At 48.3% G+C, this 16830-nt stretch overlaps 5 protein-coding genes across 5 annotated transcripts; 2 read left to right on the top strand and 3 right to left on the bottom strand.

Moving 5' to 3' along the window:
- Positions 1 to 381: 381 nt before the first annotated feature.
- F5891DRAFT_984885 (uncharacterized protein) lies at positions 382 to 2429 on the top strand (the record flags this gene model as incomplete). Its single annotated transcript, XM_041377513.1, has 3 exons — positions 382 to 681; positions 748 to 1038; positions 1083 to 2429. The coding sequence occupies 3 exons, from the start codon at positions 382 to 384 to the stop codon at positions 2427 to 2429; spliced, it is 1938 nt and encodes a 645-aa protein (XP_041220184.1).
- Positions 2430 to 3479: 1050 nt separating this feature from the next.
- On the bottom strand, positions 3480 to 3674 carry F5891DRAFT_961258 (uncharacterized protein; the record flags this gene model as incomplete). The annotated part of the gene is made up of 1 exon (XM_041375800.1): positions 3480 to 3674. A coding segment is annotated over one exon (195 nt), but the record flags the coding sequence as incomplete, so codon positions are not given.
- A 3734-nt stretch (positions 3675 to 7408) lies between these two features.
- F5891DRAFT_984884 (uncharacterized protein) lies at positions 7409 to 8683 on the top strand (the record flags this gene model as incomplete). The annotated part of the gene is made up of 3 exons (XM_041377512.1): positions 7409 to 7569; positions 8074 to 8134; positions 8204 to 8683. The coding sequence occupies 3 exons, from the start codon at positions 7409 to 7411 to the stop codon at positions 8681 to 8683; spliced, it is 702 nt and encodes a 233-aa protein (XP_041220182.1).
- Positions 8684 to 8842: 159 nt separating this feature from the next.
- Positions 8843 to 12272, bottom strand: F5891DRAFT_1130891 (uncharacterized protein; the record flags this gene model as incomplete). The annotated part of the gene is made up of 11 exons (XM_041364583.1): positions 8843 to 9067; positions 9089 to 9102; positions 9130 to 9249; positions 9298 to 9696; positions 9754 to 10125; positions 10175 to 10388; positions 10438 to 11137; positions 11189 to 11397; positions 11448 to 11674; positions 11723 to 11922; positions 12082 to 12272. The coding sequence occupies 11 exons, from the start codon at positions 12270 to 12272 to the stop codon at positions 8843 to 8845; spliced, it is 2871 nt and encodes a 956-aa protein (XP_041220181.1).
- A 559-nt stretch (positions 12273 to 12831) lies between these two features.
- On the bottom strand, positions 12832 to 14890 carry F5891DRAFT_961290 (uncharacterized protein; the record flags this gene model as incomplete). The annotated part of the gene is made up of 2 exons (XM_041375804.1): positions 12832 to 13775; positions 13891 to 14890. The coding sequence occupies 2 exons, from the start codon at positions 14888 to 14890 to the stop codon at positions 12832 to 12834; spliced, it is 1944 nt and encodes a 647-aa protein (XP_041220180.1).
- Between the last annotated feature and the right edge of the window lie 1940 nt (positions 14891 to 16830).

Below are 16830 nucleotides of genomic sequence, written 5' to 3'. Positions count from 1 at the left end.
CAAGTTGGAATATAACGAGCGCAAGGATCGAGAAGAAGGTGTGGAATGGCGAGAACTTGAACAAGAAGAGTTTCTGGAATGGTGAGAGGGTGTAGAATAACGAGGAGACAGGGCTAGAGGCTCCATATGATGATGAATGTTAAGTTGGACACGTGTGAATTTCATCTCGCATACCTTATGTCAATACCATCATGTCCAAAATGCGGCAAAATATTCACGAAGGAGTCCAGTGTAGCTCGCCACCTTAGCCAGCCCCGAACCTCATGCCATAGCTCTATTCGCAATATGGTTGACATTTTGCAGTTTGCAGAGTTGGTCGAACCACGTCAGCGATCCCTTGATCCTCTCTCTTCTCACTTTCCTTCAAGAACGAATCGTGAGATGGTTTCATATGATCCTGATCGTGGAGATGGAATGGATTTTGGCATTGGGGGAGACCACTTCGACACAGTGGGAGAGGAACCATCAAGTGCAGAGGAATGGTACGAGGGCACAGGGACTTGCTACTCTCAGGACGGCACAACCTTCTTGGATATATTCGACGCTGATGAGTATGCAGACTGCAGGAAAGATAATCTTTTTTATCCTTTTGCATCGAGGAACGAGTGGGAAGTTGCCAATTTTCTTCTTCGGTCTCCCCTCAGTATGGCCGCAATCAATGAATTTTTGGCACTCTCGATGGTATGTAATCTTTTGCGCTCGCACTTTTCTTTCTCCTCGCCCTCTTATTGATGATCACCCTTGCAGATTCGCGAACTCAAACTATCTTTCAACAACGCTAAAGAATTACAAAGCCATGCCAAGATGCTCCCCAAGGGACTGAGCTGGAAATGTCAGCTCATTACCTCGCCCCATAGCACAAAACACCCGATCCGACTATTCTGGAGGGATCCTGTTGAGTGCTTAGAGAGTCTGTTCAGCAACCCCCTCTTCCATGACAAGCTCGACTTTGTCCCTCGTCGCGTGTACACTACTGCAGTGCGGGTTCTGCGCGTATATTCGGAGTGGCTGACGGGTGATTTTGCTTGGGATATCCAGGTACGTGCATCTGGGTCTCTAAAATTCACATCATCTCATCATAGGCTCTGCAGAACCAACTACCTAGAGGCGCTACAATCCTTGGGACTGTACTATCTTCCGACAAAACAAACATCACCACTATGACCGGTGCCAGGGTCGCTCATCCACTTCTTCTAGGCCTTGCGAATATCTGCATGTGCACTCGCACCAAACTTTCATCTAGGGCATTCCTACTTACAGCTCTCCTCCCTATCCCACAGTATTTGCACCCAAATCAACAGATGCGGGGTGTGCTCAAAGATCGCCTCATACACAAGTGTCTTGTCATTGTCTTGAAACCGTTGATGATAGCAGCCGAGATTGGGATCATGATGTCAGATCCGGTGGGCAACGTTCGTCATTGTTACACGCCTCTTGCAGCCTACATTGTCGACACCCCCGAGGCATGTATGCTTGTGTGCGTGCGTGGCAAAACTTCCCTGTTCACCATGGCATCATATCTTGAGTTCGGGGATGATTTTCGTCATCCCGAATGTACTCGCTCTGTCACACTTGAACAGCTTGCAAACATCGAGGCCGACCCCAATAACCTTGAAGCTTTTTTTGAAGCATGCGCCGAATACCGGCTTAACGGCGTTCATGCACCTTTCTGGATGTACTGGCCGTATGCTGATCCCTCAGTCTTTCTGACGCCAGAATCTCTGCACCACTGGCATAAGGAATTTTGGGATCACGACCTTCACTGGTGCCTTGTAGCTGTTGAAGCGCTGGAACTTGATTTTAGATTCTTGATTTTGCAGCCAATCACAGGCTACCGCCACTTCTCTTGTGGAATCTCAAAGCTCAAGCAAGTCACAGGGAGAGTTCACCGTGATGTTCAGCACTACATTGTTGGCTTAATCGCTGGTACAGCCCCTCGTCGTTTTGTAATAGCGATCTGTGCCCTTATGGATGTCCGATACATGGCGCAATCCCCTTCTCCCGATGATAACATACTGACATCTATCGACCAATCGCTCTTGATATTTCATCAGAATGAAGATGTCATCATGTCATTGGGCGCACGGATGGGTACTAAGAAACCAATCGACAACTGGTTTATACCCAAGCTGGAGCTAATGCAGAGCATTACTGCTAGTATGCATAAAGTCGGTGCTCTCATTCAATGGTCTGTGGATGCTACCGAACACGCTCACATATCTGAAATCAAGGATCCTGCGCGACACACCAACAATAATGATTACGATCCGCAAATATGTCGTCACTTGGATCGATTGGAGAAGCTATGGCACTTTGAAATTGCCACAACGCTAAAGAGTCATGTCATTGATCCTGGTACCGAAACCAAGGATGAGGGGGGCGAGGAAGAGGGTACTGCATGTGATGATGAAGAACCAACTGATCCATGAAGTGCGCTCCTAGAGGAGCTCGATTGTACACGCATTACTACTAACTATTTCAACAGGGCCAAGGATATAATTACTCTGTCGCATCAAGCTGGCATTTACCCAGGCCTGCCTCGAACATTTACCACTGGTAATGTTGCCACCCACCTGAACTTCAATCCAACCCGCACCGGGATGAAACTTGATGACGTCTCCGACAATTTCAACCTACTGGACCTCTGCCATGCTCTTTCGGCCTTCTTACAACGTGATATGAGGAACGGAAACATGATCCATGGAGTTGGGGTTCTAAGAAGATCACTTATCGACCGTCCTCCAATTCTTCCCTTTGATCGAGTTCAAGTATGGCACACTGTTCGCTTACAGCATGTTTCATACCATGATTCGAGTGTTGCCTTACTGGCCCAAACCTTGCACGCCTCTCCTTCATCCCCCGAGTGGTTGAAAGGCTGAAGGGATGCTGTCCTTGTGAATATTGATGGACAGTATGAATGGCCCCAGTCCGGGTTAAAAGGTGAGCACTTTTCTACTCATCAATTTGGCCTATATATATTGACCCCCTCAGGGCACACCATCTGCGAATTGCAGCTCATTGTGCGCCCGATGCCTTGACGAAGTTCTCGTATTGGATGGCGAGACCAGTACCTGTGTTATGTCCATAACATGAAGATTGGTGCAGTTGACCCTGTAACTGGAATGCACGTTGTGAAACGTGCTAAGCACACCAATGGTTCTCCAGTGGGTGATATAGTTCCCCTTCGGCAAGTTTATGTAGGTCAAGTCTACATTACTACGCATGCAACACGACACTAGCACGATAAACACGACGTTTGCGCGACGCACGCGACATAGGCAACACAAACACGACATAGGCAACACTTGTGCGACTTGCACGCGCCTTAGGCGAACTTTCCCGTGCCTGACTTCCCACAGCCTATTCCCATGTCCAACCAAGTTCCCAGGTATGTATTTCTCCATTTATCATTTATTTCATTATTGTACCATGTTTATTTTACACTTTACACTTTACACTTTACACTTTACCTACCATCATCATCTGCAAAAACCCAGCACAAAATGACTCACCAGTTGGATTCCTAGATTTACAACAGTATGAAGGCTGAATTTTTGATCATGTGTAAAGAAAAGATCGTGCAGTGATGGCCTGAGGAGGCCAAGAACCAAAGCATGATATTGTGACTCTCTACCAAACCAGAGAGTGTGCAGGATTCCAACTCCGCATTCAAGTCATTTCAGAATCGTGTATTCGCGCTGTACAGAAGATGGCTGGGTAGTGATGGATTCCCGTTTGATGGCAACTGCATCGTTGTTGATGATGTTCCTAGCATGGTATACAACAGCTAAGTGGGGTCCATAGTGTGTTAATGTTTTTTATAATTGTAGTCAGCTTGTGAATAACATACTGTATGAACCAGATCCTAAAACTTCTCCAAGTCTGAACATACCGTCAACTCATATCGGAAGCTTAGGGTTCATGGTTAGTATGCTGTGAGATGCCTTGAGCCTCGAGGCCTTGAGGAGTAACAGTGAAACTAACCGGAAATGAGACTTCAACACATATTTATAAACCAGCTTGAGCCGATGTTGATTTTTTTTGGCTCACAGTTAGTTCGTGGGACTCCAGATGGCTAACAGACCAAACCAAACTGTACATAAATAGCCTGGCTCACTAAAATAGCCAAAATACAAGCAAACTGATGAACACCAAGCTGGAGTGGGCTGCAGCCAAGCTGCAGTTGTACTAGCCTTAGTACCTAAACCAACATGGTATCAAATCAGGTTATGAGGATCCACACATCCACTTAATGTCTGCATTTAGTTGAAAACAGATCTGCTTCTGATCTGATTAGGTAGGTAATGTATCAGTAAACTGTCCTGCTAGCCTCCCCCAGATGCTCCCTGGCCCTTGGTAGTACCCTCCACCACCCTCAGGCTACTCAGCCATGTATGAGTTTCAAAGCCAGCCTCAGAGACACCCCAGCAGTGCTCCTAGCCAAGTCAATAATGCACGCAAGTATCAACAACCAGTAGGAGAAACATACCAGCCATAAATATCCCCACTGAACATCGGGAACCAGTCACTACCACAGTTGCCTCAATGCAATAATTTCTTCAGCCCTGTGCCTCGATTCAGAATAGGCAGCACGTAGCAGGGTGCTGGACGTGCATATCAAGATCTGAGTCAGTTGAATGAAACCCCAGGACTTCATTCCTCCAGCCCACAGCACTCACCTCAGGATATACACCAGCCATCTTCATCTCCCTACCCTTATTTAAGTGCCCACTAGCCACCCCCACAGTCCATGCGCTGAAGAAGAGGAATCTGAACTGCAGGGAAAACACAGATGCGAAGACGAACACAGTAAGTCCTGAATGCGAGATATAGCTCGACCCGAGGACAGCTACTGAGTGAAGGGAATCCTCTCTATGTGAGGGATACTCAAGTGCTGTAGGGCATGTAGACCTATGCGCGAGGGGCGAGACATGAAAGATGAACTATAGGTGAATGCACGCGAGTGCGAAGCATGAGATGGTATGCATGAAGTGGTAACTCGCATGGATGTGATGTATGGGGTCAAACACATGAGGTGAAGATGCGCGTGTAGGTTTTGGTGGGTAAAGATAAAGACACGTGATGTGCAGCTTAAGCAAATGTAAGATGACTGCTGAGAGGAGGATAGCAGAGAGCTTGTAGAGGCGATCGTGCGAAGTGCGAAAGAGCAAGACAAAACAATAGAATTTTAGATTGTAGCTCTACTGTGCAGTGGGAGTAAGTGGGTGGAAAAATCGACCCGGAATCTGAAAACATATGTAGATTATATGTAAGGATTCAAGCGTCGCTAGGCGCGTAAGTTCGAGTGCACAAGCCGAGTAAGATAATTATAGACATGAAAATATGTAATATGAGTTCATATACGCCCGAAGCGCGACAGTGCACACAACAATCCAGATATGGGTTAGACAAAAGGAAATAGTATGGGAAAATGCACCAATAGACTCCAGTGGGACATGGATGGTTGGATGGATGGACACGGAGACAGGTGAACGCGCGGATGCACAATAGTACAGACGCGCGTAGTGCGCGTGCACAATTTGTACCTGTAAAGATATGTAGGTGCTGTTGCGCATGAGGCTGATCATCTGGATGAGAGTAGAGCGGTGTGTAGGAAGGGGTATAATGCATGATTGTACGCCTGGCGAGATGCAAGTCTCTACAGCGCGCTGGTAGTGTGCCTCAAAACATTAGCGCTACACCATCCTCTAGAGGAGAAACATTGTACCATCATAATTCCGGTCATCGTCCTTTTGTGGGAGGCTCAGGAAGCGAGGTATCTTTGTGGGCACCCTCTGTAGTGCCTGGAAGTGACGAGTATCAAGCTATGCTGTTATATTTGACAGCTTGACAGACTGCTCACCTTCCACACATGTATCAGTGACCTGCAACAGATTTGCAAGACCAGTCAGCAAATATCAACATGACAGTTGCACACCTTGTCGCAGAGGTGAAACAACTCACCAAACATGCCCAACAGACTGATAGGCTGCTTGATGCTGCAAATGGAGCCCCTTCAGTGACAAATTCCATATCATATGGGCCACCCGACCTACATAATATCCCATATCAGATGGGCCAGTGGACCATGGGCCCATGTTGTGTATATCCTTGATGATGACGGATGGGCTGGGAGTACAATTATTTCTGATGTGTACGGGTGGGCCCATGTATGCCAATGATATATATATTGTTGATGTTGACAGATGGGCCGGGGAAATATGATGATTCTTGATGTCAGATGGTTGAAAGCTAAATGTTCACCTGTCTGTCCTTTCAAGAGCAAGGGTTGTTGCATGGCTCATCTTCTTTCACAGCAAGATGACTTTGCAAACCAGGAGTCAATGCTCAAGACTTTGATCAAGAAGACAGGCCACCTATGTATCTTTTTGCTGAAGTTCCATTGCGAGTTGAATCCCATTGAAATGGTGAGTGGCCTGTCAAAGGTAGATTCAGATGCTGAGTTTGTTGGTAGTACTGGGGCTGGTGCAAGTACCGATACCGATGAAGGATCTTCAACTCAGCTGAGGGTGCAGCTGATATAAATGTTGAAGTGAAGAGTAAGAGTGCGATAGGCTCGTCCCTTAGGGGATGCAAGAGAAAGCTGGTGTCCACTGGAATGATCAACTCTATGGGGAACACGCGAAGTGCGCAATAAGGCGAAAGGTGCAGGAACAAAGGCGCTATAGGCACACGAAGCGCGGGAAAGTCGCGCATTGTAAGGCGGAACTGAGCGAAAGCGGAATGCGAGCAATAGCGAGACTTAATGATGCATTAAGGTGTGAGGTGCGATGTGGATGTAACCACTAGAGCTAACTGCTACTAGGGCTTGCGATGTATATTCAAAACATAGTAAAAAACCACTTTGGTCACCCCATTTCGGGTACCTCTTAGGTTATATTATACCTATAAGGGTTTTCACCTAGGAGGTGCTTTTCAAATGGTCTGGCCGATGTTTGTTGGTCTTTCCCCAAGTGCATAGGGTCCAAAATAAAATATGTTGGGCATGGTCCAAGGATCAAAATAATTTTGGGGTGGGAAAGACCACCAGCCAACATTGGACCATACATGCATGGTATTTTCCCATGGTGGAGGGGTGTCAGGGGTCCTCTTACCACCCAATTTTCTGCGCCAAAAAAATGAAAATTTTGTGGCATTTGTGGCCCCTAATATGCAAGCCAATGGGTCATATAATGTCTGTAATGACTATTAGATGTCTATAAGCTTTGAAATAGGATCAGAAAACACAAAATGATTTCATTCACTGCCCCCCCCCCCCCTTTCAGCCCAGGAATCACTCCCCTCTGAAAATGATCACACATTTACCTCGCACCAATATGTCTACAAAATCACCTACGCCTACAGAATCATCACTTGTGGATCACACTATTCAGATATTAATCCACCAATGCCTGGTCTCAGCTACTCGCCCACGCCTACAGAATCATCACTTGGGGATCGAGATATCAACCATGTGTCCGCTAATGCCTGGTCTCAGCTACTCGCCCACGCCTACAGAATCATCACTTGGGGATCACACTATTCAGATATCAACCATGTGTCTACCAAGTAAAGCTCCCACATTTTATTGCATATTATCATTGCCACTCCCCTTTGTTGCACACACCCCCTGCTTCGTGTTCTAACAGACTCGCAAGTAAAGCTCCCACATTGTATTGCATATTATCTTTGCCACCCCCCCGCCATTGTATGACAGACTCGCAAGTAAAGCTCCCACATTTTATTGCATATTATCTTTGCCACCCCCCCTTCATCACACACCCCCCCGCCATTGTATGACAGACTCGCAAGTAAAGCTCCCACATTTTATTGCATATTATCTTTGCTACCCCCCCTTCGTCGCACCCCCCCCCCCCCCCCCGCCATCGTATGACAGACTTGCAAGTAAAGCTCCCACATTTTATTGCATATCCAAGTCTTTGCCACCCCCCCGCTTCATCTTCTAAACAAAATGGTCATTCATTCACTGCCCCGCCCCGCCCCCCCCCCCTAGCCCAGGATCACTCCCTCTGAAAATGATCACACATTTACCTTACACCAATATGTCTATAGAATCGCCTATGCCTACAGAATCATCACCACTTGGGGATCGCACTATTCAGATGTCAACCATGTATCTACCAATGAGGATTGGATAGCCCCGCCATCAATTATGGGATGGACCATATTCAATTAAGGGAAGGACCATCATGGATGGGATAGCCCCACAATCAATTTTGGGAAGGACCAAGGTGGATGGGAAAGGCCCGCAATCAATTTTGGGAAGGACCACGGAGGATGGGATAGCCCCGCAATCAATTTTGGGAAGGACCACGGAGGATGGGATAGCCCCGCAATCAATTTTGGGAAGGACCACGGTGGATGGGAAAGGCCTGCAATCAATTGTGGGAAGGACCACGGAGGATGGGATAGGCCCGCAATCACCTTTGGGAAAGACCATGGAGGATGGGATAGCCCCGCAATCAATTTTGGGAAGGACCACAGAGGATGGGAAAGGCCCGCAACCAATTGTGGGACGGACCATGGAGGATGGGATAGCCCCACAATCAATTATGGGACAGACCACGGAGGATGGGATAGGCCCGCAAACCTTGGATGGGAAAGGCGCGTAATCAATTATTGGAAGAACCATGGTGGATGGGATATGCCCATAATCAATTAAGGGAAGGACCATGGGCAATGGGAAAGGCCCATAATTCATTAATGGAAGGATGCACATGGTCTCCATATACAATTAATTTTTGTTAGATAAATGATTAAAATAAATGATTAATTGTGACATTTGTAGTGACATGTTGAATGTAAATGTGAATAGGGGATATTATATGCAGCGCCTTTTTTTAGGTGTCGATTTGGTAGGTGACGAAGGCATAAAACTATCCTCAACGTCATCAATAAGGTCCTCATCCTGATACCTGTACTCATCAGCTAATGCAACCTCCTCAATCGCATCCATAAGTTCATCATCTCCAACCTCAGAATATGCCGGATCACCGTCCTTGTCACACTCGTCCACCACTCCGACACTCTCGTCGTCATCATCATCCTGGAAAAATGATGACTGCACCTGGTCTCGAGCGGCTCAAAGTAAATCCTCGTTTGTAGGACCCCAACTCTCGACTGGGCAGGCGCAAGGGATCTCTCGAACCTTGTTCCTCCAGATGACACAGATGCACAGAAGTTCCTCTGTGCGGGCCTTGAGGTGGAATGGCATCACGAGATCATTGGCTGCCGATAAATTAAACATCGGTCATGGTATATTCTGAATACATGCACCAGGATCTCTCAACGCAGTCTGGACAGCCTCCCACTCTGCTAACATCCATTCCTGCATCACAGACCGCTCTCGCCTCAAACGAGTCTCTTCCTCAATGCAACGATCCAATTCAAGCTGCAAATGAATACCAGACCTGGTGGCCTCATCCGATAACCATGCCGGCGGGTGCATGCCTTCGTCATCGAGGCCAATATCTTGCCAGATTTCATCGTCCACGTCGAGTAAGAAGATGCCGTCACGAGCAATAAGATGAGGGGGAATAGCAGATGGGGGAGCTCGCCATTGACGTATGAGGGACTGTAGCTGAGTACATAAGCCGTTGTAAGTTGACACCAGTTTGAGAATTGCAGGTTCTCGCCGTTTGATTGAATACTGGGTGTTCAAGCGAAGCTTGTGTTCTGTTGAACAACACATGAGACATGCTGAAAAAGTAAGGCAAAAGAGTAGTAACGTACCATTTACTGTTGCTCGATACAACCTTTCTAGCCTCTCCAATTCAAATTTGCGTTGACGGAGACGGTCCCTAATACGAGTTTTTACTGTGCGAGCATTCAAGCGGATGGTAAGGAAGATGTCGTTCTTCATCGTCATAAAATCGGCCTGTCCTTGCGGTCCAAGGGTAGCCTTACGACGTCGAAGGGTATCTGCAATTTTGGCACGTCGTGACCGAGCGTCGGCGAGCTGCAGATTGAACTCCACGACGTTAGCAACGGCACCTACATAAAGCTGCATCTCTAGCTCACGAACAGAAGTCTCGTGAGCGTCCAGGGTCTTCTCCAGCGCAAGAATAGTGGTAATGACCTCCGCCGCCTTGTTCTTGGATTGCCCTATACAATTTAATCAGTAAGACGGCAAAAACACTGGTAAAACTCTTACGTGGGATGGGTCGCGTCGGGTGAGCAATTTGCGCCTTCCATTCAGCACGAAGGATATCCTCGTTGACGTCTAAGTCCTGTAAACCGTCCAGAGCCACATTCTTCTTAATCTGGCAATGCAGCCATCGCCAATGGAGCCAATGTCCGTAGCCTTGGATGGATTTTGTGTCCAGGTGGCGAATTTGAACATCGAGGACGAAGAGACGTTGGTGGAACTACAGTAGAATTAAAATGAGATATACATGTGAATATAGACTTTCTTACCCCAGAAACGCGTAACGATGGGATGAGTTGCTTGAGAGAACTCCACAATCGTTCGCATCCCTCACCATCAGACAATCCAAAACCCTCGCGCTTCCTCGGATGGTAGATGATCTGACAGGGCCATTGATGGCCATAGGCATGGAATACCGCAACAGCGAAGGATAAGCGTGATAGGGTATTGTCATCGAGAAGGTTCCATTTTCGGCAGCTTCGTTCAAGTTGACATCCGATGTCATAGAGAAGTCCTACAGTCATCTGAGGGGGTATGTGCTTGAACAACTGGTCCAGGAGAGCGAGCGCGTAGTGTTGCTTTTCCCCTGCTGATGTGAGGTTGGCAAGCCAGAGGACACGGTCATGTCTGCATAGAAGGGCCATCAGGCCTGTGTCGGTAAAAAAACGAGTACTTGCCTTTTCACGCTTTTCGTCTGCAGCAACGAAGGATTCTCCGCATCCATTCAACACAGACACTGGCACACGCATCCCTTCTTCATAGCGATCCTCCTCCTCTTGCGCTCTCGAGGCTCGCGTTCGACATCTTTCTCCGCGACAACTGTTTACAAAATCCTCCATCGCTTTGACATCATCGTTCGACAGAAAGAACGTTGGAGTCGGATTAGGAGGGTCGATACTGCTAGCACTGCGAGGATTAGTCGAACACTTTTGAGTAAAGCAGGCATCTATGCAAACAATAATGTCTGGGCTGGTATTGTCAATTAAATACGGTACAATACGAGCTGAGATACAAACTTACATAGAACGAGCATCTGCTTCATGGCAAGTATTGCCTCCGAAACAAAGCAGGCAACGAGAACGAAGGTATTCAGATGGCTGATCGATGAGTGGGATACGTGCCTGACCCCTCCAAACATCGGCGATGATACTAGAAATGTGATTGCGAGCCAAGATGCTCAGCACTCGGTACCAGTGGAAAGTATTGCCGAAACGACGACGCAAGTTATTCTGATGAAAGACTGAGCATCATTGTACGTGAGAGGATTGGAAAGGCTAACCTTGCATGACAACTTGTACCCCATTCCATCTAGAAAGGTTTCCACCGCATCGCACCACGCGGTTTGGTTGGGAGCCTGGCGTACGAAGAGAAGACGGACAAACTCTAAAACACGCAAGTCGACCGCGAGTAAGGGAACGAGAGGAGCGCACAGAAACAGACCGCGACGAAGGAGTTGGAGGGGTACAGGGAAACACGGGCATGTGATGATGTTAATTTCTTTCAATGCTGTAAGATGTGTTAGATACATTGTGAAGAAAGTGAAAAATAACACACCGTCGAAGTGCACACATGCAACTGTGATACTCCGAGTCCTACACCCAGCTTGGCAAACTGCAAGATCTTGCTGAGCTTCTCCTGGTGCATTGGTATAACGTAACACCGAAGTTTGTTGGATATAGGATAGATATGGTACAAGTAGGGACGGAATGACGTCTTCTGACCATCTGCGCCACTGGTTGGCCCTTTTCTGTGAGCTGGTGAGACGACGGCCGATAGGATCGTTGGAGAAATGTAGGGAATCGCTGAAGAGAACCTCATCGGTAATATCTTCTTGTGTGACCGATGTCCTGGACGCAGACAACGGACGGCAGAAGTTTTGCTGCGTGAGGCATTGGCGTCCGGGCAAGACCAACAAGGGAGGCGGGGCAGGGAGATATAGGTTGAGTTTTCTTGTCTGTCGAGGACGTCGCCATGCCGTGTTCACCCAAGGCTCACAGACAATAGTGATGGGCGGCAGAATTGAAGGGCATTCTTCCTGTGTGCAGGAGATCACCTTGGAGGTTGACGGTTCACGACGGCGGGGCTTTGGACGACGAACAGCCATAATGAATGCCGTTGACTCGAAGTCACACGGAAGGCCACCAACGACGCAGAGTCAGTTGGAGGAACTATCCATGGGCGCGCAGTCCGGGACGAGCTCGATCGAGAGAGCCAACGACCAATATCGGGTCCAGAGACGACTGATACTTGACCGGGAGAGCCAACAACCAATACTTGGCCGAGAGAGCCAACGACCAATACTTGACCGAGAGAGCCAATGACCAGGCCGAGAGAGCCAATGACCAATACTTGGAGTGCAAAGGAGAAACAAATCTGAGGGAGATTAGTACTGGGGATATGATTCACTGGCAGACTCCAGGAGTGAATCAGGGTAACGATAACGTCGAATTAATGGAAAAAAAAAAAACTTACTCAATAACGTATCCGCATAGAGACATATGCTGAGCCTACTAATACAAAATACAAAGCAAAACCTTATCTGACAGCGCGTTACGGAGATTAACAGGTAATGGAACATAGTACAATTCGTCATTTATACTAGTAGTAGCGTAGAACGAAAGGGAATAAATGCTTAGTACAAAAACGCTGCAATATAGTATCGATCACAAAGGGATGGAATGGGGAACGATGGGGGGCCTGCCAAAATGACAAAAGAATGTCTGCACATAGAACGCGGTTGCAGAATGCATGACTTCCCAACACTTGGTATCCGTGAAGCTATCTGGCGTCAGTGGCGCAACCAAAAGCGGCAGAGCGTCGTCCCAAGCACAGATAAGTTCTCGGAATTTCTCCAGGTAAGGGAGAACACCAATTAAGGTGTTATTCCACATGCCGTAGTTGTCCTCTGGAAATTGCTCTGACCACATGACTAAACCAGCCTCGCCAGGGAAGATAGAATGAAGAAGCTGCTCGCGACCGATCGGATCATCTGCCCAACGTTTGCGAGCCAGGAAGCGATCGAGGTCCCTCAGCTCATAACAGAAACCAAGCTCGAATAACTCCCATGTGATCCTTTGAGCGAGACGCTGTGGAGGGTTAGCGAGACTGGCAACCAACACTTGTTCGCCACGAAATTCCACCGATCCTTCTCGTGCGAACAGGTCACCCTGAGTCTCCAACATGTCATCCCCAAATAAGTCCCTCATCACCGCCTTGCGCTTCTCCGCCGCTGTAGGTCCCTTCTTTTGGGGATCCTTGCCTTTGGGTGCTGCGCCTTGGGCTGTTGCGCCTTGGGTTGTCAGTCCGCTGCCGAGGAAGTCACGCCAGAGCTGTGGCGAAGGGTAATTGCATGGCGGGTCGTGATCGACTCGGCCAATCCATAGCGGACGACAGGCGAGCCAGGTAGCAATATAACCCTGGAGGCGCTCCAGCAGCTTGGGACCGAGGAGGAGAGCGGGTTCAGGGAATCTGTATCCCCGGTCGATGGCGTAAGGCATGTGGATGTGAGATGGATCCTTGTTGCAAGTCTTGAGGGCATCATCCCAATGCAAAAGAGAGGGCGGAAGATATGGGCTCTCAGGGTCTTTCCACTTGTCCCTGGATTCCCCTGACTGGGAGGGCTGGGTGGGCCGAGCCTCTCTTGCGTCTAATACAGTAGTAAGTAAACACAATGCAAATAGTAAGGGTTCACTTACAAGGTTGTCGCCTATGCTTCCTGAGACTTTGTTGAGGTGCTCTTCCAGCAGCGGATGTTTGAGAGGATGGCGCGAGAGCAGAAGAACTGGGAGTAGAGAAACTGCAGGATGATGCGGACGAGGGAACCGTGACGTCGGGATTTATGAAAGTTGTGCCGCCATACAGGCGACGAACGTGAAGTTGGCACTGGTGGCCACCTTGGCCATGATAAATAATATTGTAAGGGCAGATTCTGTTGCCCTCCGCGTACATCGAGATGACGATGTCATCCGGATGAGTGATCAACACAGGTTTGTGGACCCTCATATTAGCAGGTATATATGCCATCGTGCAGACATACCAGACGGGCACACCAGCCATGTGGAGCTTGTTGCACATGTCACTGTCATGCGTGAAAGCACCCATCCATTCCGAATTGACGATGACAGTCCCGTCGCCAGAGGAGATGCGAGGTTGGGCAATGAGAACCCAATCCATAAAAGAGTGAATTTCGACGAAGAGGCGTTGGGCGTCCGTGACGAAGATGAGAAGGTCGCGAAAGGTCAGGGGATGTTTTTTGAGGCGCAAGATACTGTGTCGAAGAGAGACGACACGATTGACGATGACATCCTTTTTGCCTTGTCGATTGGCCCTCCAGTCTTGTACACGTTTTTCTACTAATTTGAGGAGTGACTCCAGTCCTTCGACCTTGTCAGAGGCAAGCGTGCCTACAGGAAACGAATTGCCTGGGATGGTCTTGAAGTCCTTTTGCTCGGGAGTGTACCACGCCCAGTGAAGCGGGTGTGGGAACGGGTAGGCCTCCTTCCGAAGAATGCAGACAGAATTGCAAAATATGTTGTCATAGGCTTGAGGCCATTGAAAGCAGTCGACGACGCTGAAACGACCATCGGCGCGGGCTTGTACGTTTTCTTCTTCGAAATGGTGGAACTTGGGAACGAATGGCATGTTGGGCGTAGTGATGACTAGATTGTCCTGGACGGCGACGGCGACAGCATCGTAAGATTGTAACCAAGCTGCAGGACGCATGCGCATAAGTAAGTAAGAATGCTAAATGACAAATATTACATACATGCATGAAGTGTCGGGTCACCCTTGAACATCGTCAGAGCGTTGGGCATGATGGAAAACTGTGAAAGTTAGAAAATGTGCTGACAGGTATAAGGCAAACACACCTCAGAGTTTGGTATGGTATGGTGAGAGTCTAAGCGCTGGTCAGTATACGGATTAATGAGATAATGAAAAGGATACTTACCAAAAAGGAAGACGTAGCTAAAGTGACGAGCGCTATAATGTAAGATATGCATCAGGAGACATTGTAGATCAAAGATTTCGAAAACTCACTGATGAGACCGACGAGTGCAAGGTAATTGATTGGCACACCTGAAATATGAGAGGAAGTCTGCAGCAGCGTGTGGCGCACCAGAAATAAGCCAAGTGCGAAGGCAAAGCACGCCCAAGAGGGTCTTCAACCCCACTGGCGCAGCAAAGTATGAGCGACCAGGGCGACCCTCCAGACGCGAAGTCTGGGAGTGGGAGATCAGCGACGCGAAGTCAACTGATCAAGTGAGTGAACGGCACGAAGCCAATTCAAAGGGCCAGGAACCATAGTCTGGATCAATCGCGGTGATGAGCTTGATGGGCTTGACGCATGACGAGCTGAACGATGCGAGTGATGAGGATGCGTGAATGTTGTGGTCTGAGGGCAAAGAAGGAACTTGGAACTGGGGAAGGAGAATGCAGAGAAGGAAATGAGACAATGAGACAAGTGAGAAACAGAAACAAGGTGGGAACTTCCCAATTGAGTCGAGAAGTCGAAGTTTGCAGACGTTTGTGGACTTGTGGGAAAGTCCCACAATTCACAACTTTCACTCTTTCATCCACATCGACAACACTCCGTCCTTTATGCTGTCCTCGCTGCCCTCAATCCCGCCTTCCCCGCCCTAGATCCCGCCTTTCCCGCCCTCGATCTGATCATCCGGCCTTCCACGCCCTCGATAGGTCCAACAACGACGGTTCCTGGCACTATGAATTGGCTTCGTGCCGTTCACTCACTTGATCAGTTGACTTCGCGTCGCTGATCTCCCACTCCCAGACTTCGCATCTGGAGGGTCGCCCCAGTCGCTCATACTTTGCTGCGCCAGTGGGGTTGAAGACCCTCTTGGGCGTGCTTTGCCTTCGCACTTGGCTTATTTCTGGTGCGCCACACGCTGCTGCAGACTTATTCTGTCATATCCCATACTCCGAACCCAACTTCCCATCCCTATCATCATCCATCTTCCTGTTATGCATGTCACACCTCAGTAGGATTAGCCCTGCTACCTCTGTCCATCATCCGATTTGATATCCGGACATCCACAACCATCCGATGCACAGATCCGATACTGTCCGACGTTTCCGGTCCGACGCTATGATCCAATGCATGGATCCATTATGGTCCGACGTATGGATCCATTACGATAACAATCCAATATACAATAAGCTTCGTAATCCCTTTCCTGTTCATATAACGTTATCACAGCCTTTCCTGCTATCGGTAAATCCTTATTACCGGCTTCTCGGTATTCCTTAATTCCCGACTATGTTTCCTTGATCCGTTTTACTTGTGATTAATTCCCGGCTATTGTTACAGTAACGCTGTGCCCCCCTATCTTTTCCCCATCTCCTTGGACTTACGGCCGCGTTGCCTTGTACCTGTAGAGCCTCGGCTCCATTATGCCTTACCATTGACTCGGTTCGTCTTATCTCTGACTCCCGTTGACTCGTACCTTTGATCCGGGTTATCTCTGACTCCCTTCGACTCATACCCTTAACCCATGGACATGCGGCTGCGTTGCCTTGTACTATATCTGGCTACTGCCTACCTTTCTCGGACTTACTGATACCTGACGACCTCCCCTAAAGCTATTCCATTTCCCCTATATATACTCGTCATGTATCGTAGTTATTCTGCACTTTAATCTACTTGG

The sequence above is a fragment of the Suillus fuscotomentosus genome, assembly GCF_016647785.1.
Source record: "Suillus fuscotomentosus strain FC203 chromosome Unknown F5891scaffold_77, whole genome shotgun sequence".
In the NCBI taxonomy this organism is placed as follows: Eukaryota; Fungi; Basidiomycota; class Agaricomycetes; order Boletales; family Suillaceae; genus Suillus; species Suillus fuscotomentosus.
The sequence above is the reverse complement of the archived record's forward strand: the minus strand, read 5'-3'. Positions and strand labels throughout refer to the sequence as shown.